The sequence below is a fragment of the Pecten maximus genome, chromosome 7 (assembly GCF_902652985.1).
Source record: "Pecten maximus chromosome 7, xPecMax1.1, whole genome shotgun sequence".
Taxonomy (NCBI): Eukaryota; Metazoa; Mollusca; class Bivalvia; order Pectinida; family Pectinidae; genus Pecten; species Pecten maximus.
The window spans coordinates 2,559,629-2,583,313 of record NC_047021.1 but is presented as its reverse complement, the minus strand read 5'-3'; the positions used below and the strand labels follow the sequence as shown (position 1 = coordinate 2,583,313).

General features: G+C 38.0%; 1 protein-coding gene across 5 annotated transcripts in view; it reads right to left on the bottom strand.

Moving 5' to 3' along the window:
- Positions 1-1,307: 1,307 nt before the first annotated feature.
- LOC117331320 (tubulin monoglycylase TTLL3-like) overlaps positions 1,308-23,685 on the bottom strand; it is a 54,889-nt gene continuing 32,511 nt past the window's right edge. For 2 of the 5 annotated variants that reach the window (XM_033889989.1, XM_033889988.1), the window contains 13 exons: positions 19,775-19,830; positions 19,467-19,595; positions 18,915-19,029; positions 18,481-18,756; positions 18,090-18,250; positions 17,306-17,367; positions 16,638-16,789; positions 15,852-15,947; positions 15,317-15,575; positions 14,948-15,053; positions 13,985-14,132; positions 12,687-13,526; positions 1,308-3,399 (listed from right to left, as the gene is read on the bottom strand). In XM_033889989.1, coding sequence (XP_033745880.1) covers positions 2,879-3,399; positions 12,687-13,526; positions 13,985-14,132; positions 14,948-15,053; positions 15,317-15,575; positions 15,852-15,947; positions 16,638-16,789; positions 17,306-17,367; positions 18,090-18,250; positions 18,481-18,756; positions 18,915-19,029; positions 19,467-19,595; positions 19,775-19,830 — 2,921 coding nt within the window. In that variant the 3' untranslated portion in view covers positions 1,308-2,878. Of the gene's footprint in view, positions 3,400-6,509; positions 6,579-7,852; positions 7,984-12,686; positions 13,527-13,984; positions 14,133-14,947; positions 15,054-15,316; positions 15,576-15,851; positions 15,948-16,637; positions 16,790-17,305; positions 17,368-18,089; positions 18,251-18,480; positions 18,757-18,914; positions 19,030-19,466; positions 19,596-19,774; positions 19,831-23,685 lie in introns of all 5 variants that reach the window. The other 3 variants (XM_033889990.1, XM_033889991.1, XM_033889992.1) reach the window with 3 other exon arrangements.

The following is a 23,685-nucleotide window of genomic DNA, read 5'->3' as shown; positions in this document are numbered from 1 at the left end:
AGTGAGAAACTAATAGAAACTTCTATTCTTAAAAATTGTATTCTTTGAAGAATAGAAATAAAGAACACATTCAGTCATGTACTCTTTGATACCCTTTGACACCAAAAACGTTCCCGCATTGAGAATTACATTGTATATCGAGCACACTGGTCCCGTCTACAGATAAGAATATTCTCGGAAAAGATTCAGGAAGAAATAAGAACCGTTTGCTGCTTTGATTAGCATATTATCAAAGCATAAAGGGACACTAAAATACCAATAGTAAGGAAATAAAAACATGCCGTTGTGTCTTATATAATACCACCAGTCCACTGAATGACCAGGTTTATTAAAACAATCAAACAGTATGCAGTCATCGATCGTGTTTAAGGAGAACCGCCGGCGGAGAACATCCTGTTGTAGTGTAACAGTCGCCATCTTGTTCTTGGAACGGTTTGATTGGTTTAACTAATAAGTTTAAGTTTACAGGAAATAAATAGAGAAACCAGTTTAAAGTTTAAACATTTTTTGAAACAAGTAGGGAGTTTGTAGAATCGGTTGGAAACTAAAACCAGTTTTTAGTAAGAAATTCGCTCTCGATTTCCTTTGAAATTGACCGATGTTCCTTGTAACAGGTGTTTTGTTGTCATGGCGGGTGTCGTCAACGAAGGGGGCATATTGATAAGTGTATTTTTCCATAATTTACCTTTTTTTCCCATAATTTACCTTTTTTTTCAAAATAATTATTTTCTGTTTATTATTATGAAACAGTATTTGTACCACCATACTAATCACCAATATGCCGAACCTTAGAGGGAAATGGATTAATATAAGCTTTAAGCTTGTTTCTAAATCCCTCACCAATGTATAATTTGCAATGTATATGTACACTTGTCTTGAATATAAATAAATATTGTTTAAACTAAGTGTATTTTGTTTGTTACGAGTTTGACTTTTTCAGATTTTGATTTGTAATAATGTTATTGTTATTTCTTACCTAAATTGCAGGTTTATTCAATAGAAAATAAAACACAATTAATGTTAAACGAATTTATTGACATAAAAACTGAAGTTCAGCAGTTAATACAAATGATAAATAAATCTTTATCTAAAATTATACATATATATATATGAATATAAATATACTGTAATTCACTAAAATAAAATACATTTTTTTTTACAAAACAAGGATATCACTATAAACATATCACAGAGGCTTTTTGTATAAAATGGAGGGCATCTACCCTTAAACACTGAAGATTTTAGACCAGTAATACCTACGACATTTGTATCAATATAATCGTTTAGACCTTTGTTTTTTGTTTACATGATCAATAAAAACAAAATCAGAAACTGTGGTAAAATGTATAATCAAATTATACCTTATCAAAGCGTTCTTGTTTTACTCTGCATTTAGGAAATATGTCGTCATGATTATAAACTTAACAATGGTCGCCATTAAATAAGCAATACATTCATCAGTGAAGAAAAGGACAACCAGATAAATGTAAAAAAAAATACCAAACACGTTTAACGACCTATAACTCATACTAAGGCAATGCCCTAATGTTGACTTGATCACAGACGGATAAACATCCCCGTACTATAAGGGATACTTGACGTTTCAGCTCTATTATATCCACTGTAAATGACTGCAACACTCGTTTAAACCATTTTCATATTTCTAAATGGTGCAAAACAACGGATATTCTAAGGAATTACATTCAAATTGTTCTCCCAAGATTCTTATCCATGACATTCCCCATTTTCATATCCGACAGACGTCCTTGTTTTAACATGTGCTCAATATAGTGGCTGATGTCTATTATAAACCTCTAAATAAAATGCGTCACCATTTTTACGCCTGATGTTCAGAGATTTTATGGATACAATGGCATATACAGAAGAGAAACATATCTCATAACACTTCTATCGTATCACTTTCAACCTCAGAACAATAAAACAATAAATAAAAACAATTAAAATGCCTAGCAATACAAATTACAAATCTATGTTGATTATCGTATAAGAAACAATGGTCGTTAAAGACACCAATACTTATCAACAATATATGATTGTAAAACAGCTCGCCTTGGTAAATATAAGGATTGATTTGACAGTAAACATGGATAATCATGGAACATACAGGGTATGGTGAGTAAACTTATATAAACAGCTTAATACAATGACAGGAAGAACAAATCAAATCATTTGTAATGCACTGTTGAAAAATAACAAAACATTTGCACATTTATTGAAATGATATTTGGCACAACTTAATATAAGAATGTGTAGGTTTCATTTCTAGTTCAATGTATAGCAACTTGTTCCCTAATGGTTGCCTGCATAGACACCAGTTAAACTAATATTACCTACACAACCCAGGGTTTGAGCAATGTTTTTCCTTCTACTTCAAAATACAAAACATGACTTGTTAGTATACTTTATTATACTACTCGTCAACTCGTACACAGTACAATGATAACGACTGGGGGAAACCCCCATCTCATATTAACATCTGAATCAGGCGACAGAGATATATCATATGAATCGTAGAGACAGAATGGTTGGTTCTTCGGTTTTAATATGTGCTTACTATTTGTAATAATTTTGCGATCATTGTTCCAGTATTATTATTTTTGTTTGTTATTTAAATTTATTTTCTTCTCCTTTTTAATATGAAACAAAATGTATCAAGAAGTCTTAAAACATAAAAAAAACTAAGGTGTTTTTTATGAAAGTGTTTTTTACTTACATCTATCTTACGAGATATTTTTGATGGAAATGGATGATTTTAGTAGAACGGTGCTTATAGACGGGTTAGTTATTAGTTTCTGATAAAACCCACTGGTATAAACCAGCTGTTATTAGATGAGATATATGTGTGGCTGTTGACTAACTACCTAGATGTGTTATACACCCCATGAGACACGATAGAAAGCGGGTTATGTAGCTGAGTGGTGTCCAAAAACACAGCAGACATGTGATTGGCACTAGAGGATATTTCATGACATTGAGCGACCCTGCGGCCAATATAACGCCGAACAATTTTGGGTAGCGGGTTGGATAGAGAGTTCACTGGCGACACAGGCCTCTGAATTCCTCCATCAGAAAATCTGAGGAGAATTTTGTTGTTTGTCTTTGCAGCGGTAGCAACTATGGCCAAGCTTGTGGAAGAAGTACCGCTCTTTGCATTCACTGTATTCGAGCAAGCACTCGGGGGCCTAGGAGATCCGTAGCTACTACGCGGGCGCGGGAAGAAGCCCCTCGCACTACGGGCACGCTCACACCCTGGCGGGATACACACACTGTCCTGCCGACATTTACAGTATGGCTTGTTGAAATAAAGATGGAGATTATTGCCGCTCCCACACTCGGTACAAGTTCGAGCCCAGGCACCATCGATTAAAGGACTTACACCTGTTAACAAAAAAGGGCGAAGATCCAGTATTAGTAACACAGATGAGTATAAAATGTACACACTAGCAAGTATGGTAGTGCACAACGTTAACGTTAGTATGGTAATATTAGCAAAAACTCGTACACATCCACACTAGTTTCACAATCATCATTACAAGATTATTGGATAATTACAGTATCATTACTGTTCTAACTTGTCTGTATACGATGATTAGTGGAAGTATAAGAATATCGGTGATTTTACGTAGTAATGTATTTACCCTTTAAAATACTTGAAATTCTGAATCACTGAACAGTTCGTTTTCCATGTCACTGTTGCGATTTTGTTACATATTTCAGAGGATTTCCAGACAATAACTGAGTCGTGATTGTGAGACCTGTATGAGGATGTCTCGTTTTACAATTGTGGATAAAATATCGTTAAACTAGTGATAATATCGACTAGCATCATCAAACGCACTAACTAGTAATAAAAATGTAATTAGGATAGCATTAATCTGACTGATTATTCGCAATTTATAACAGATGAAATCAAAATAGTCATACCCAATTAATTATCAATGTTATTTACAGTCTAGTATCTAATACGTTGCCAATTTTATCTCCAGTTAGGGTGATGATCATGCACATGCTTGTAAAGTAATAAGTGGATTAAAAATAAAACGTGTTTAGTTGACAAGGCAAAGTCATTTCAACACCGTTACGACCACAACATCAGTACAATCAAATGTTAGGTGGTAGTGAAGTGGTAAGTGAAGCCCAGTGGTAGTGAAGCGAGTTGGTAAGTGAAGCCCAATTTAAGTTGGTAGGGAAGCCAATGATCTTCATACGGAGATCCACAGACGTGGTTTAGAGCATTAACATATACATTGTAAAAAGCAATGCTTACAACATTTTTGAGGTAACAATTGGAAGTAAATTAGAATTACAAAATATATCTTACTATTGTATTATATATAATGTCAGAAACAGTTTCGGCAATATGACGGTAAATGCAACAAATACAAGCTCTATTAAACGATAGGTAATAATAAATTAGCCAACATTATACAATGCCCTAGATGTCAGCAGTAGAAGCATATCTATCCAGTAACACTGTTGTAGTATGCTGGCTGCTTTGTGTGACCAGATATTACCACTACTAATATACTGTGTTGTCACTACTACCACAGCTATTTTTAGTTAGTTCTATCTACAGTTAGTGTACTACATTAAGATTAGTTCTACAACAATGACGACTGGATCTCATTAATTACATACTTATTTCCGAGAGAGAGTGGTGGCTTTGTCAGTTTATACCAGGGGTGGGGTTATTTCCATGCAATATCTTTCTAGGATAGCAGTCACAATAATACCTTGGGATATTAAACAATATTTGTAACATAATTTACATTCCCGCATGTAACACAATGAGAATTACAGCCAAGTATATTACTGATGGAACTACGCATCTAAAATACTAATATATCAACAGTTACAAGCTACCATTATACAGCTTCATGATGCATTAAATATATTTTCATATATACACGTGATTTTTGGGTATAGAGATTTTTGAATTTCCAGTCAATTTGACACTATTTCACCCTGTCCTCAGACCCCCTGGGTGGTGGGGACCAAATCATTTACGTTTTTGGTTGACCATTGACCAAGGAAAATTCCTGCAAAATTTCATCAACATTGTTTCAGAAGTTTTTGAGAAGTTGAAAATGTAATGGAGGACCGTACACTGTAATACATGAACACTTACTTGGGTAAGGGTGTTTAAACTGTGTCACTAACATGGTCATACACAGGAGAAAGAACACACGAGGAATAGTAGTCAAACGATAGTGTACAAGCGTTATCTGATTATGTACAGATTATATATTTAAAAAAAAAACAGCCATTGATTTGTTTAAACTTCATTCTGTACGTTTTCTGTTTTGCATACTTTCAGAAATGGCTCCTGTCCGATACCCAGAACTTCGACTTTACCAATGTGACTGGCTGTTTTTTTCTACACTAGGTTCTGCGGTAAGGTAACTTTATGAAAAAGCAATTTTAAAAGCAGTTGGGTAAATAAACGCAGAGTATATAATTTAGAAAATTTAGTAAAGCATGCAGGTAATCGGGACACATAACGGCAGACACTAACAGCAGTGTAGGGAAATCAGGCTTGGTAACTTTCAGTTTGGAATATTATTAATTTCGCTTCAGATAAAGGCGAGACAAAAATACGCCAATAATGACACTGGAATTGCAGTACAGCTTAAAACATACAATGGGTTTTCAAACTACTTCATAAAAAATCGAATTGGAAATCAACTTAACACTGATCGTACCGCCTAGTAATCATATATACATATTACTGTATGTGTGTTGTCATCACTTTAAATCTCTAAAATTAATTCAGATGACAGCCAGGTATGATACATTGTATATGCCAAATCAATATGGAAACATATTACAAAGGAATGTCTAAACCTTTCCCATTAAGATAAAATTATAAGTCTGATGTATAAAATTGGTCCATTTTCACCCTGATTTATCACACAAGATTTTGTAGACCAAGCTGTAGGAAATTTGCCTTGCAAGTAAGAATACCTGTAGTCCAGTGAAGAATCGCATTAAAGGTAAGTGATAACAATTCTACAATACTTATATTCAATATAAAGGATGACAACAATACAAAATAAATCAAAATGAAACAAGTTTGGTGTTATGGACTATTAATTGTGAATGAAAATGCAAATACTGACATCGGTAGTGATACTAAGCAGCTGTAAACTTGAGAAAAAGGAATGTAAACAGGAAACGCACTCAAGTAGCGGTGAACAATAAATTAACCTGTTCATTTAAATTGCAACTAAAATCACTCAAATCTTCTAGGATCTCATCTCTCTCTGTTGATGACTTATTTGGATTCGTCCAATGGGAATTTTTTCTCACAGGTTTCCAATTGTCGAATCCAAAACGTAGTCATAAGTAAGGATTTGAAATCTTAGTGTCAACAAAAATAACTATTAGAAAATTAATGCAAAATAATCTAGGGAAGAAGAGTTTGTAAACCGTTAGATTAAATCAAAGGTAAACTCCAAACTAAAGGCTCAGCGTGCAGACACATGTACCTTAGGATCTAGTTGTTTCCTACTTAAACTTTATGAGTGGGAACTTTAGGCGCATGTACCCCAAGTAGTCTGAAAGTTTAAATACAGGAAGAACAGGTTAAGGTTGCTGTCCATGCACAGTAAGTGTTATATATACATGATATGTTTATGTACAGGATGAGTAACATCGTTAGGACTAATACTGCAAATAAGGGAAGAAACAAGTAACGATAAACGCCCCTGTAGACATGACTTACAATGAATGACACAAACGCCATCGAACAAAAATACGGCTGAAAAGTCAAAATGTATTATATACATAAAGCATTATAAATAGGCAGTGGTCCTACAATTATACATAACCTTATACCACCGGGGAAACGTTTAACCTAAAGATGATGTTGTAACAGAATGTGCAGAATATGGTGAAAACTGGTGAAGAATTATTTGATAAGAGAAATTCTTACGATAAAGCAGATTAATGGAACAACTTGCAATCAGTAATCCATATATAAGCTATATACAGATTATAAGACAACAATTCGACTGCACTACATCTGACCACCAGCAGACGGCGCTATTTATGTAAGGATATACAATATGTAGGACATTCACCAAACGGGAGGTGGGGGCATATACACATGGGAGCAATGACTAGGAAGGGTTAAAAACCGGGCAATGGGGTTTAATCATATAGATATAGTAGGATAACCGTCAGGGGCAGTACCGGAAAAGGGATCTAAACGTGTAGGACCACCACCTATGTTATATTATGTTATATTATGGACCTACATGACTAGGACCACCGTTAAGTATTATGACCGCCACCTTGGGAATATGTAGGATCGGCATCAGGATGTGAAACATGCAAGATTGCCCCGGGATCAGTACCCTGGGGATGTTGCTGGGTTAGTTAGTGAGGCGGGTATGAGGAAGCACCAATAGGGGCGACATGGACTAGGAGTACGGACTACAATGACAGGCTGTTACAGACTACTTCAACACAGCCAACACATCTTATAACTCTCTTACGATTCTAAAAGTTTCATCTCTGAAATTAAGAATAAGGTTCATCAGTTTGGTATGAATGATATAAGTTTGTTTTGTACACAAACAGAAATTTCAAGTATTGATCTAGAAAAAATTCAAAACAAAAGATTGACGTTTTGAGAGAGATGGTTGGGTGTGTATGTGTCCTGGCGAGTTGGTACAGACAAGCCCCAGTAATGGCATGCAGATAAATGCACCCTCACCAATACCACGTGCCAAAGCCTCTCTATGTGAATATCTCCAAACATTATAGGTCAAGCAACATGGAATGAATCGTGAACTTGAGCTTGCATGTGCTCGTTCATGACATGAACCTTGATTGCAGGAAGGTTGTGAACCTTCACATAAGGGGAGGCTTTGGTCAACTGTAGTTTGACCGGACGCTGCGATGCATTCAAACTATGTGTGCGGTCTCCATCTTTTCGTTTCTTACGACGTCTTTTCCCTTCAAATAAATATACAATCACTTTATGTTTGTCCTTTACATATTAATTTTGAAACTATACAAATAACAAAAATGTCTAAAACACTAAGCAAGATCATCATATGAAAGCAAACTTGATTAGAAGCTAAATTCTTATTTTACAGGTAAATTAAAAAATATGAAACGCCTGCTGCATGAATGCTCAACTTCAAGGAATCTATTGCATGAAGAGAACTTTCGATGATCATGATAATGATGATGATGATGATGATGACGTATTCATGTTAAACTGAATGCAATACAATGTAAAAACCTGAAAGTTAACATATCCACTGAAAGTTTACAAAGATAGCCAGTGAAACTTCACCAAACACAACTTTTGCAAGTGATGTGCAGCTTGTGTGTATGTGACTATCAACCAACGAGAATTGTCAATTGCATTAATGTCAACATGTGTAATTTATAGCCTAAGGTACTGAAGGGTGTCTGTATCGTATGATAGAGGCCTAGGATGATGATATGTCAGACACAACAAACCACAGCTTTCTACTAGTCACAAAACTGGTATCACACATGTAAACCAATCACAAAGCTTGTAGCACACATGTAGACCAATCACAAAGCTTGTATCACACATGTAGACCAATCACAAAGCTTGTATCACACATGTAGTCCAATCACAAATCTGGCACAGGTAACACACATGTAGAACAATCAATACTGGACAATACAGATAACGGGCATCAAATAGCTGACACGGTCAATAAGGTATCAAACATAGCTAGCTCAGGAGGGGCATCAGACAGTTAACATAGCTATCGGACAGTCAGTTAGCATAGCTATTGGACAGCTGACATGGTCAATAAGGTATCAAACATAGTTAGCTCAGGAAGGGCATCAGACAGTCAGTTAACATAGCTATTGGACAGCTGACATGGTCAATAAGGTATCAAACATAGTTAGCTCAGGAAGGGCATCAGACAGTCAGTTAACATAGCTATTGGACAGCTGACATGGTCAATAAGGTATCAAACATAGTTAGCTCAGGAGGGCATCAGACAGTCAGTTAACATAGCTATCGGACAGTAAGTTAACATAGCTATCGGACAGTAAGTTAGCATAGCTATCGGACAGTCAGTTAACATAGCTATCAGACAGTAAGTTAACTGAAAGCTATCGGACAGTAAGTTAGCATAGCTATTGGACAGCTGACACGGTCAATAAGGTATCAAACATAGGTAGCTCAGGAGGGCATCAGACAGTCAGTTAACATAGCTATCGGACAGTAAGTTAGCATAGCTATCGGACAGTCAGTTAACATAGCTATCGGACAGTCAGTTAACATAGCTATTGGACAGCTGACACGGTCAATAAGGTATCAAACATAGTTAGCTCAGGAGGACATCGGACAGTCAGTTAACATAGCTATCGGACAGTCAGTTAACATAGCTATCGGACAGTCAGTTAACATAGCTATCGGACAGTCAGTTAAAATAGCTATCGGACAGTCAGTTAACATAGCTATTAGACAGTCAGTTAACACAGCTATCGGACAGTCAGTTAACATAGCTATCGGACAGTCAGTTAACATAGCTATCAGACAGTCAGTTAACAAAGCCATCACACAGCTAACACAGTCAATAAGGTACCAAACACAGCTAGCTCAGGAGGGCAATATACAGCTCACACAAGTATTAGACATCAAACTGCACCAAAACTAATACATCACAAATACATGTAGCACAGATAGTCATTTTACACAGGTACAAAGTAGGAACTAAACATAGCAAACCAAAATGGGACATTCAAGTTTACAGGAAAGGTAAGACATGTAGGTACCTAATCCAGGTAAGACATGTAGGTACCTAACCCAGGTAAGACATGTAGGTACCTAATCCAGGTAAGACATGTAGGTACCTAATCCAGGTAAGACATGTAGGTACCTAACCCAGGTAAGACATGTAGGTACCTAATCCAGGTAAGACATGTAGGTACCTAATCCAGGTAAGACATGTAGGTACCTAACCCAGGTAAGACATGTAGGTACCTAATCCAGGTAAGACATGTAGGTACCTAACCCAGGTAAGACATGTAGGTACCTAATCCAGGTAAGACATGTAGGTACCTAATCCAGGTAAGACATGTAGGTACCTAATCCAGGTAAGACATGTAGGTACCTAACCCAGGTAAGACATGTAGGTACCTATGTAGTTAAATACGAGTAACAAAGGTAGTAATAACAGACTTTTGACGATGAATGACAAATACATTATTTATGCTGTTTTCATGTGACACTATGCATGGATGATTTTGAATTTGATTTGATTTGAGTATGCACTATAATGGTTTATTAGAAGATCAAAAGGGAAGGCCATTACACATGCAGTAATAATAATGATGTTAGCATTGGATATGATTTTACTAGCTACCTATAAGTCATTAAACAGATGGGAAATGAGGATATTGGGTGCAGGATAGAGGGTAGACACCCAATTCACCTTTTCTGTTAATATCTATCTATATCTATATGAGGTAAACTAGCAAAGGATTCAATGGAATAACAGTTAAAACCCACCTGGAATATAGTCTATTCCTAAGTTTGGGTAGACAAGAAAAAGTTTGTTATTGACAATTTTTAGAAAATTATCTTTCATTATTGGGATACTATCACTTTACAATAAGCTACTCATAAGGGCGCTTTGCAGCTTCGTTAGGAATCTTTTCAGTGTAGAGCCCTCTACAGCAGGTTTAGATGCGAGTGCATACATAATGGTAATTGATAGTGTAATGTGCAATGTGAATCACGTTGTTTGTGTAATGTGAGTCCTGTTGTTTGTGTAATGTGTAATACAAGTCCTGTTGTTTGTGTAATGTGAGTCCTGTTGTTTGTGTAATGTGAGTCCTGTTGTTTGCGTAATGTAAGTCCAGTTGTTTGTGTAATGTGTAATATAAGTCCTGTTGATGGTCTAATGTGTAATGTGAGTCCTGTTGTTTGTGTAATGTGTAATATAAGTCCTGTTGATGGTGTAATGTGTAATGTTAGTCCTGTTGTTTGTGTAGTGTGTAATATAAGTCCTGTTGTTTGTGTTATGTGTAATATAAGTCCTGTTGTTTGTGTAATGTGTAATGTTAGTCCTGTTGTTTGTGTTATGTGTAATATAAGTCCTGTTGTTTGTGTAATGTGTAATGTTAGTCCTGTTGTTTGTGTAATGTGTAATATAAGTCCTGTTGTTTGTGTAATGTGTAATGTGAGTCCTGTTGTTTGTGTAATGTGTAATGTTAGTCCTGTTGTTTGTGTAATGTGTAATATAAGTCCTGTTGATGGTGTAATGTGTAATGTTAGTCCTGTTGATGGTGTAATGTGTAATGTTAGTCCTGTTGTTTGTGTAATGTGTAATGTTAGTCCTGTTGTTTGTGTAATGTGTAATATAAGTCCTGTTGATGGTGTTATGTGTAATGTAAGTCCTGTTGATGGTGTTATGTGTAATATAAGTCCTGTTGATGGTGTAATGTGTAATATAAGTCCTGTTGATGGTGTAATGTGTAATGTTAGTCCTGTTGTTTGTGTAATGTGTAATATAAGTCCTGTTGTTTGTGTAATTTGTAATGTTAGTCCTGTTGTTTGTGTAATTTGTAATGTTAGTCCTGTTGTTTGTGTAATTTGTAATGTTAGTCCTGTTGTTTGTGTAATGTGTAATATAAGTCCTGTTGATGGTGTAATGTGTAATGTTAGTCCTGTTGTTTGTGTTATGTGTAATGTGAGTCCTGTTGTTTGTGTAATGTGTAATGTGAGTCCTGTTGTTTGTGTAATGTGTAATGTTAGTCCTGTTGTTTGTGTAATGTGTAATATAAGTCCTGTTGATGGTGTAATGTGTAATGTTAGTCCTGTTGTTTGTGTAATGTGTAATATCCTGTTGATGGTGTCAGGCATAGTGAAAAAGTATCATTGAAAGAAAACCAAGGGTTTTGCCATCAATATAAATGCTGTATCTCCTTTGCCGAATGGACGAGTAAAAATTAACGGTTAATCTGTTACAGGCTACCCATTTGATTTGTTCAGGACAATTTTTTTCATTACATATCTTGAATTGTAAATATGATGCAGAGGTTAGGGAATGTAATGTCTTGTAGTTATCCATGTATCTATGTCATACAGAGCAGTCACTGAGCATACATACATGTACCCACTGGGAAGGGCTATTCTGATCAGGATAGATATTATAGTAACCTACGGTGGGAAGGGCTATTCTGATCAGGATAGATATAACAGTAACCTACAGTCATAAGCCAGGGCTACCAGTCATCAGGCAACATACCACACATCAAAGAAGATGCTGGTCTACAGATAAACAAAACCCTGACAATATCATGGGACCAAACAAGCCTAAGTTACAAAGTAAAGCTATGAGGATCTGTGTGTGGTCCAGTGTGTGTCGTTTAACGTGTCACCACAGCCAGCTCGGGCTGGTACATATCATCATCCTCTTTGTCTAAGTTGAAGTACTTCAGCTTTGGTGTAACATTTTCATTGAAACTGACATTGATACTAGCATAGGGCACTTTTGGAAACTTAATCCTGACCTCAGGCCGCCTGGCGTAATCACGTTGCTTTCGAATGTGATGTCCAATTGGCCGCGAGTGCACATGCCCTCGTTTATGAACCCTGGGTGCTCTGTTAGCTGGAAAACCTGCCAACCTGTACATGGTTTGTAATTCTTTATTACCTTTTGAATTAGAATGGTTTGAGGCCGAGGTCATAGGTTTGATAGTCTGCAGATCTGTAGATTCAACATTGTTGACAGCGAGTGTGGGTCGATCCAACTTGTCAGCAGGAATGGAATAATTACTTGACACAGAAGTCTTTGACACAATTTTTTTACCGGGCATCGCTGTGATGTAGTTATTGCCCATGGTGGACGGCAGAGATGTTGACTTCTCGGGTCGAGGAAAGGACGACGCCTGTAGTGGGTGATTGTTCTCCTTATTAAAAATCGACACATCACGGGTGACCTCCCCACCCCGGTCCCCATATCGGTCCGAGTCCGAATGGTTGCTTGAGTTACTACTGGACAGTATTACATGACTGTTGCCAGTTGTGGGTGACTTTCTAACATCAGCAGATACTGTTGTTGAGTTTTTATTGTTACCATTCATAATGTTCTTGCGCTGATTGCGTGAGGCATGGTAATAGACAGAAGAGGCCTCCTGATTGGAAGATTTGGTTGTCTTGGCTGGGGCCGAGTTCACAGTAGCAGCTTTGTGGGTAAAACTGTCATTGTTCTCACTCCGTGGCCGACGAGTCACACCTGTACAGGTAAAACTCTTATTTGTGTCCTTATTATTGTCTTGGTTACCCTGAGTTTTTCGTGGGGAGAAGTACTGTTGTTGTCCCTCACCATTGTCTCCTTGTCCACGTTTCATAAATCCTGCAGGCTTACGGACACCTGTGCCCTCTGCACACAAGCTAATTCCAATATAGGGTGGAACAGTGACCACAGGCTGTTTGTAAGCCAGCTCAAAGCGACCAACATCACAGTTTCTGTCATACTTCCGGTCTATCACAACTGAAACACATTAAACTGGGTATTTTTATGTGCTTCTAAAGATCTCTTAATAGTAATAATGATTAATAATGTACAAAGCAACATTAGTTATAACACAGATCATAAATACAAGAGGCTAATGTGATAATAGTCCTCCTTTACCGACAGCAATAGCTGTCTGTTTAATGGGTATACACCCCATGAACAGTCATTTTGAGGCAGCTATCCTTGTAGTAGCTGGTGGCTACCTCACTGACAACATATAGGTCGGGGACTGTATGCCATCCAGAGCAATTAGTTTCTGACATAAGGACACAACTCTGACAGCAGAGACTAGTCTGTTTCCCAGCATTAACTAGATAACATGGAGACTTCCAATCCCGAGGGACTAGCTTGTCTATATTAACCTGTTAGGTGTAAAGCTTGTGAACCTATGGAGCCCAGGAAGGTTGGAAGAAAAGAGGGGGAATAAGTGTTACCTTTGAGGGTGTCCTCCAGTACATTGTTACACAGCCGAGAGGTGACCGCTGTGCTGTTCTCCATGCTAGGACTAGAATTGATCTCTATCAGCCACGGACGATAATCATCCGTCAACATGAAATCAGCACCATATAACTCAAACGATGACTGGAAGTAAAGAGACTAACATTTAGAATGTTTACAACACATAATCAACATTTAGAATGTTTACAACACATAAACTAATTTTGGTTTTGAATGTTTACAACACATAAAGTAAGTCTGGATTAGAATGTTTACAACAGCTAATTAAAAGTAGTTTGGATTTGAAGGGTTACAACACATAAAGTAAGTTTTGATCAGAATGTTTACAACACCTAACGTAAGTTTGGATTTGAATGTTTACAACATATAAAGACATTTTGGAGGCATTCTTCAGAGATTGATGGCTATATGAAAGTCGTGCTATTTTATTTCTCTTTTTTAGCAATGAAACATGTTGCAAAGCAATACAAATCCTAGGCTAAGGGACCGAGACAACAAAATCTGCGCATGTTTTGTGATAAAGGGAGATAACTTTTGGAGGCTACTTGTAACAACAGATTAATTTGTGATAAAGGGAGATAACTTTTAGAGGATATTTTGTGATAAAGGGAGACAACTTTTGGAGCTCTTAGTAACACAGATTACTTTGTGATGGAGGGAGATAACTTTTGGAGGCTACTTGTAACAAAAGATTAATTTGTGATAAAGGGAGATAACTTTTGGAGGATAATTTGTGATAAAGGGAGACAACTTTTGGAGTCTATTTGTAACACAGATTACTTTGTGATGGAGGGAGATAACTTTTGCAGGCTACTTGTACATGTAACAACAGATTTCTTTGTGATAAAGGGAGATAACTTTTGGAGGATATTTTGTGATAAAGGGAGATAACTTTTGGAGGCTACTTGTAATAACAATTTGTCAGAGTACAGTGTCACCTTTCTATACTCTATCAGGTCCTGAGTACATAGTAGTGAACATATGATGGCTTTCTTCATCGCTGGGTAGATCAGCTCATCAAACAGGTTTCCCTTGTTTTTGGACCTACAAACAAGCAAAACAATTTATCTCTCAAATGAATTTAGGAACTGGGATAAAAAAAGATGTCACAAAAAGAATGTGTGTCTGGATTAATGTTGTTGAGATATTTAATGGCTAAACACACATATTAATCTTGTACAATAAAATAGAGAGATGTGTTTTTTTAGGGAAATCTCTATATAATGTTTAAAATATATCTTTAGATAATCCATTAACATTTCCTTGCACTCAGTATGACAGTGACAATGTACAGTGCTATGTCGTACTTGATATAGTCCTTGAACTGTTCGTGTGTCCACATGTTATCAGAAGGCAGGTTGGGGTTACGCTGGCCATTTTTATAGTTTTTCTGTATGGCATTGTTAGACAGATGAATAGACTCATCAAAGTCGTCCAGTGTATACTCTTGGGAACAGAAGCGGAGGTAGCTGTCCTGGTAGAACCAGAGTGTGAGCGGGTTCCAGTCTGTCACCAGGAACCACTGACGGATGTCAAACTTACAGTTGTAAATCAGCAGGGGACGCTCTGTAACACAAGGTCACATGACACATTGTTAACCCACATTCAACATCAAAACAAATTAAAATAAATTGTAAAATGGAAAAAAAAAAAAAAAACATGCATGACCATACCAATGAAGACAAAACATATACAGTTATGAAATACCAAAGTGATTATACTTTCTAAACCCACCCATTACTATGCAGAGGGTAAAAACCATAGTACTATTCCTTGTGATCTCGTACCTACCTACATGTATATATAGCATTATAGCACTGTTCTTTGTGACCTTGTACATACCTATATACTTCTGTACCACATATTTGTTATCCTTCCTCACCACCTGACTATTGACTAGTTTCAGCATATCTTCCAATTTATCATAACACACAATTCCTGCAAAAAAATAAAAACTTTGTGAGAATTCAGATGATATACCCTGCCACCAACATAGCCACATTACATTTACATGGTGAAATACTGACATTGATTTTATATTTTACTTGGTTACATTCAGGGTATAACACTGTCTAAATATGGGCCACGGTGGCCGGGTGGTTAAGGTATCCTGACACTTTAACACTAGCCCTCCACCTCTGGGTTGCGAGTTCGAAACCTACGTGGGGCAGTTGCCAGGTACTGACCGTAGGCCGGTGGTTTTTCTCCGGGTACTCCGGCTTTCCTCAACCTCCAAAACCTGGCACGTCCTTAAATGACCCTGGCTGTTAATAGGATGTTAAACAAACCAAACCAAACCAAAGCCCCATGGGATACTCACCCCTACCCCGTGGGATACTCACCCCTGCCCCATGGGATACTCACCCCTGTCCCATGGGATACTCACCCTTGCCCCATGGGATACTCACCCCTGCCCCATGGGATACTCACCCCTACCCCGTGGGATACTCACCCCTACCCCGTGGGATACTCACCCCTGCCCCATGGGATACTCACCCCTGCCCCATGGGATACTCACCCCTGCCCCATGGGATACTCACCCTTGCCCTGTGGGATACTCACCCCTGCCCCGTGGGATACTCACCCCTACCCCGTGGGATACTCACCCCTACCCCATGGGATACTCACCCCTGCCCCGTGACTTGGCGCCAGGTTTTACAATCCACACGTTCCTCATTCCATCCAGTTCATACTGTGTGTGTTTGGACTTGAGACGGTTAGTAAGGTTCTCCACCTCAGTTAGCATGTTCTCAGGTACTCCGGATATCACACCTCCATCACTGTACATATCATATCACTCATAAATCAACAATAGTACTACAAACAGAGGCAAAAGGACCAAAGCACATTACCTGACCAAAATGTAGACCAATGAAGAAACTTGTACCAAAACTGTAACAAATTATTGACAGACAGACAGATGACCATAGACAGACACCATCAAATTGTCACATAAAATTACATCAAACATCTGTCAAATTTAACACCCAGCCTAACATAAGTATCAAAATATGAACAAAGGGACATAAGTCTGTATAAGTGGGGTATCTGACCTAAGTACAGAGTGAGAAATTACCATACCAGAAGGAACTCCTATACATGGGGCCATACCTTTGTATATAGAGGAGTAAAAGACCAGAATTAAGACGAGGAGACTCACTTTGGAAGAGACTGGCATGTAGAATTTGGGAGTACACCATGTAAAATTGCAGGGGACCAAAAATTAGAAATTGATTAAGAATTTATGCCTCTGAAGTCATTATTATTCTTTAAAAAAGAACAAAGCATCTACTTACTGACATAGCTGGTAGTACCAGACCATAAACTCGTCCCACTGGGCCTGTGTCAGTTCATTTGTCTGTAAAATAAAGATGGTCATCAGGAAACCAAGAATACCTACGGCCATCAAAATGGTTAAGAGGAGTCATCATCTGTATTTCTCTCAGAAATTGACTTGAGGAGAACTAAACAAATTATAAATAGAAGTCCTCCTCCTCTCACAAACAGATCAGAGGAAAACTTAGACCTGACAAAATGATAAATAAAAGTCCTCCTCCTCTCACAAATAGATCAGAGGAAAACTTAGACCTGACAAAATGATAAATATAAGTCCTCCTCCTCTCACAAACAGATCAGAGGAAAACTTAGACCTGACAAAATGATAAATAAAAGTCCTCCTCCTTTCACAAACAGATCAGAGGAAAACTTAGACCTGACAAAATGATAAATAAAAGTTGTCCTCCTCTCACAAATAGATCAGAGGAAAACTTAGACCTGACAAAATGATAAATATAAGTCCTCCTCCTCTCACAAACAGATCAGAGGAAAACTTAGATCTGACAAAATGATAAATAAAAGTCCTCCTCCTTTCACAAACAGATCAGAGGAAAACTTAGACCTGACAAAATGATAAATAAAAGTTGTCCTCCTCTCACAAATAGATCAGAGGAAAACTTAGATCTGACAAAATAATAAATAGAAGTCCTCCTCCTCTCACAAACAGATCAGAGGAAAACTTAGACCTGACAAAATGATAAATAAAAGTCCTCCTCCTCTCAAACAGATCAGAGGAAATCTTACAGCTGCCATGATGTCAATATCCTCATGCTCTTTCTCCTCTAAGTAGCGTTCACATTGCTGCATGGCCCGCTCCAGACACTGAAGCGGTACTATCACACGTTTCTTCTTCTTCATCAGTTTTTTAAATGATGAGGTTGACTTATCAGATCTAGATGTTGACACTGTAACAATTAGAATATTCCATTAATAGACTACATGTAATGCAGGGTTAGAGTTACCCTAACCCTGTACATGTAACAAAAGAGGCTCTACATATACAAAGGTAGTGTGTATTACAACATACAGCTAATAAAATTGTATATTGTTGTCTCATACATCAGGTGTTCCTACTTACCAATCTACACAGACATTTTTCACAGTTGAATTGTTTATATTTTATTTTGTGATTTACCTTTAGGCAGATTTGGCACTTTGTCTTTGAGCTCGGATTTCTCCCTTTCCAGAAGTTTCTGTTTCTCTAGCGCGTGGACACACAGATTACCAGAGTTATTTCCCGGGCGTGAACGTGTACATTCAGGGTCGGTACAGATAAAGGGAGTGGCACTTTCCTTCTCACTGCCGACATCACGCTTCTCCTCCTCGTCACCTGCCTCGGACAACCCAGCCTCCATGTAGTGGGCACTGACAGCTTTTAACACATTCATACAGGCCGTCTGACGATAGTCATCTGTCAAATACAGAAATGTGTTATCAATTAGACAGATATAAATCCCGTCTCACGATAATTATCTATGATTCCTGTGGCGTCATGAGTCTTTTAACAGATAAGGAAGTATAAAGTGATCCACAATAAACATCTCTGGCTACAATTATCAGGAAACTTACCTATAAAAGCTATTTTCTCTTCCTCGTGACTCAAACGAAAACATCGAGGAAAAAACCCTTCTGGATCGGAGTTGTCAAACCATGGAACATTTCTCATATTGACCGTCAAGCCAACCTGGAATTAAAAGTTAAGTACAGGTGACTTATTATACATTCCAATCCTACAAATAATAACCCCTGCTACACATCATTTGCCCTTTGCACCAAAACCTTGACACCAATTTTCAACTTAATTGGACAATATCTCAATTATGACCAATCAGAAGCCTCCATAATGTTTCCATATTAATGGTTCAGGAAGCACCTCTTAAATTATATAAGGACTGATGAGCTATTAGCCATTATATACCATGATGGCAACCATTGTAATTGCCATCCCTGATGCATCACCATTTGTCCTAGGAGCTTATTTACCTTAGTTGTAAATGACCCAGCCTTACAGATTTATTGACCTTAGTTGTAAATGACCCGGCCTTACAGAAGTGGTTCACCATCTGTCTAGGAGCTTACTTACCTTAATTGTAAATGACCCAGCCTTACAGATTTATTTACCTTAGTTGTAAATGACCCGGCCTTACAGAAGTGGTTCACCATCTGGTCTTTAGTAAGAAATCTGTAGTCGACAATGTCCCTCTTTAGCACCCAGATAAATGTAGGATTGATATTGCGAACAATGCGTGACTGAAAAATAAAGAATGACTAATATTGAAAAATTTCAAAAATTAAAGTTTTTTAATGGCTCAAGACAAGTGTCCTACAATAGTTACATTTGACAATGATATCTGTATTTCAACTGAAATTTGTAGGTAAATATTCCGATAGGATTTAGCATCAGCTTTCACACCAAGTCTAAAACTTACCATAATGCCATAGATTCCATCATCCTCATCCCATGGAGCTATCTTTGGCTGGTCATCTACAAAGGGAGATAAATCTATTAGTCATGAATTAATACAATGGGAGAGTGGTCAAGTTTTCTCAGCATGCCATGCATTCTGTGATAATCATTGAAAAAGATGTCAATTTTTACTTATATTAGAAGTTATATATTGAAACATTTCTTAAGTTTGGACAGCATGTATGTGAACAAAATTAATGTGAATAATAGTATATCTGGGCTGTCAGTAGTGAGAACCCCTTGTTTCTGTCCCCTGTTAAGTGTTGTCAATAGTCTGAAGACCTGGTTTCTGTCCCTTGTTTAGGGTTGTCAGTAGTGTGAAGACCTGGTTTCTGTCCCCTGTTTAGGGTTGTCAGTAGTGTGAAGACCTTGTTTCTGTCCCCTGTTAAGGGTTGTCTGTAGTGTGAAGACCTTGTTTCTGTCCCCTGTTTATGGTTGTCAGTAGTGTGAAGATCTGGTTTCTGTCCCTTGTTTACGATTGTCAGTAGTGTGAAGACCTGGTTTCTGTCCCTTGTTTAGGGTTGTCAGTAGTGTGAAGATCTGGTTTCTGTCCCCTGTTTAGGGTTGTCTGTAGAGTGAAGATCTGGTTTCTGTCCCCTGTTTAGGGTTGTCAGTAGTGTGAAGACCTGGTTTCTGTCCCTTGTTTAGGGTTGTCAGTAGTGTGAAGACCTGGTTTCTGTCCCTTGTTTAGGGTTGTCAGTAGTGTGAAGACCTGGTTTCTGTCCCCTGTTTAGGGTTGTCTGTAGTGTGAAGACCTGGTTTCTGTCCCTTGTTTAGGGTTGTCTGTAGTGTGAAGACCTGGTTTCTGTCCCTTGTTTAGGGTTGTCTGTAGTGTGAAGACCTGGTTTCTGTCCTGTGTTTAGGGTTGTCTGTAGTGTGAAGACCTGGTTTATGTCCCCTGTTTAGGGTTATCAGTAGTGTGAAGACAAGGTTTCTGTCCCTTGTTTAGGGTTGTCTGTAGTGTGAAGACCTGGTTTCTGTCCTGTGTTTAGGGTTGTCTGTAGTGTGAAGACCTGGTTTATGTCCCCTGTTTAGGGTTGTCAGTAGTGTGAAGACCTGGTTTATGTCCCCTGTTTAAGGTTGTCTGTAGTGTGAAGACCTGGTTTCTGTCCCTTGTTTAGGGTTGTCTGTATATATATATATATTGTGAAGACCTGGTTTCTGTCCCTTGTTTAGGGTTGTCAGTAGTGTGAAGACCTGGTTTCTGTCCCTTGTTTAGGGTTGTCTGTAGTGTGAAGACCTGGTTTCTGTCCCCTGTTTAGGGTTGTCAGTAGTGTGAAGACCTGGTTTCTGTCCCCTGTTTAGGGTTGTCTGTAGTGTGAAGACCTGGTTTCTGTCCCCTGTTTAGGGTTGTCTGTAGTGTGAAGACCTGGTTTCTGTCCCCTGTTTAGGGTTGTCAGTAGTGTGAAGGCCTGGTTTATGTTCCCTGTTTAGCTAAGGTTGTCAGTAATTTGAAGGCCTGGTTTATGTTCCCTGTTTAGCTAGCTAGGGTTGTCAGTAATTTGAAGCCCTGGGTTTAGGTATTTTTGTCCTTAGTGACACAGGTATGTCTACTAAGTGAGTGGTCAGAGAAATGGCACAATTTTATTCCTGAGTGTGCATTAAACATTATCTAAATGCAGGTGTCAACATGACAGGTGTATTAACGAACACAGACTAGAGACCTACCTATCATGTTACACAATTACCTGGGTAGCAATACTTCACCAAACTGCTATTAAATTAGGTAAGTTTGTAGTGAGTCTCAAACATGAGTACAAAATGGTGGAATGTAAGCAAACCTGGTCAAGAGTTTGTTCATCTTGGCTGAGGTGAACGACTCTTGACCAGGTCTGTGTAGTCTTGTGTGCACTTCAACAAAAGTCAATAATTGTATAACGTAGAACATAAGGTATACATTATGATACAACTGAGGTATTCCTGTCACTTACTGGGAGAAGGTTAAGTTCATGTCAGTTTGTTCCTGGTGATAATCAATAATGGAGTTAGTATCAGAACAGAAATTAATCCCTTTTCGGTGTGTGAGAGTGTTTTCTGTGATCAATATGATAAAAGTTTATAATGGGATTTTGTAAGGTATTTTATGATTGGAGGAGAAACTCTACTATACAGGAACTGGTCACAGTCCACTGATAACTACAGAAACTGGTCACAGTCCACTAATTACTACAGGAACTGGTCACAGTCCACTAATTACTACAGGAACTGGTCACAGTCCACTGATAACTACAGGAACTGGTCACAGTCCGCTGATAATTACAGGAACTGGTCACAGTCCACTGATAACTACAGGAACTGGTCACAGTCTAATGATAACTACAGGAACTGGTCACAGTCTAATGATAACTACAGGAACTGGTCACAGTCCAATGATAACTACAGGAACTGGTCACAGTCCACTGATAATTACAGGAACTGGTCACAGTCCACTGATAACTACAGGAACTGGTCACAGTCCACTGATAACTACAGGAACTGGTCACAGTCCACTAATTACTACAGGAACTGGTCACAGTCCACTGATAACTACAGAAACTGGTCACAGTCCACTAATTACTACAGGAACTGGTCACAGTCAACTGATAACTACAGGAACTGGTCACAGTCTAATGATAACTACAGAAACTGGTCACAGTCCACTAATTACTACAGGAACTGGTCACAGTCCACTGATAAATACAGGAACTGGTCACAGTCTAATGATAACTACAGGCACTGGTCACAGTCCACTAATTACTACAGGAACTGGTCACAGTCCAATGATAACTACAGGTACTGGTCACAGTCCACTGATAACTACAGGAACTGGTCACAGTCCACTGATAACTACAGGAACTGGTCACAGTCCACTGATAATTACTGGAACTGATCATTAATAATTACAGGTACTTCCATGGTTCATTTATAACTACTGGAACCTGTCATAGATTGTTTATATATAAGTAAGACAATGACCATATCTGTTAACGTTACATGTCCTCAGTGTCTTCGTGTTGATCGTCGCCTGTCAGGCTCACATCGAAAAGTTAGGTTAATTTATACCTCAAACACAACAAAATAAAAAATTCTTTTCGTTAATTATACCTAAGCATTTTATTAATTAAACAAAATATGTATCGGTTACAAAACACTTATATCGCGTTTAACAGATAAAGCAAAAGAAGTACAATGCACACTTACGTAAGTCGTTAGGCTTTTCTGCTAAAGACACGTGCGTTTACGTTTTGTGCATATACAATACGGAATGCCCTATCGGTTGGAAAATGCATGATTGAATGACAAATAATCGATTTACTTGGATATTTATGTATAAGTTTAAAACGTGACACTTTGAATATGAGTGAAGCCATCGCTAATTGTTTGTGTTTAAAATTGGTCCGGTTGTTTTACAGTTCCGTAAAATTTACTCACCGACCGCTGATTTCAATGGCGGCGGAGATTATCAGAGACGACTACTGAAATGTTTTACCGGAATGATTAAATGTCATGGCTTCTAAATACACCTTTTATCTATCAATTTGGTCTGATTATTAATTAGCCCCATGACCGGGAGTGACAACACACGCTATCGTTATCCCTATGGTCAGTCAGGGCATTTGGGGGGGGGGGGGGGGGAGGTGTGAAATCTTGCGGCAGGGGTCACGACAAACACCTGTCCAGTGGTCAGTACAGGTAAATTTTTTGTTCGAATCATGAGATGTCAATTACCTATAATATCATAGCTAACGGGTCATGAAAAAAGTTTGATACATCGAAAACTTCGATTTATAAAAATTTGAATCATACATAGTTTCGTTAGTAGTGTTATATAGTGAGAAAATTCGGGACCAAGCAAAAAGTTCGATACAGCGATAAATTCGAATCAACGAAGTT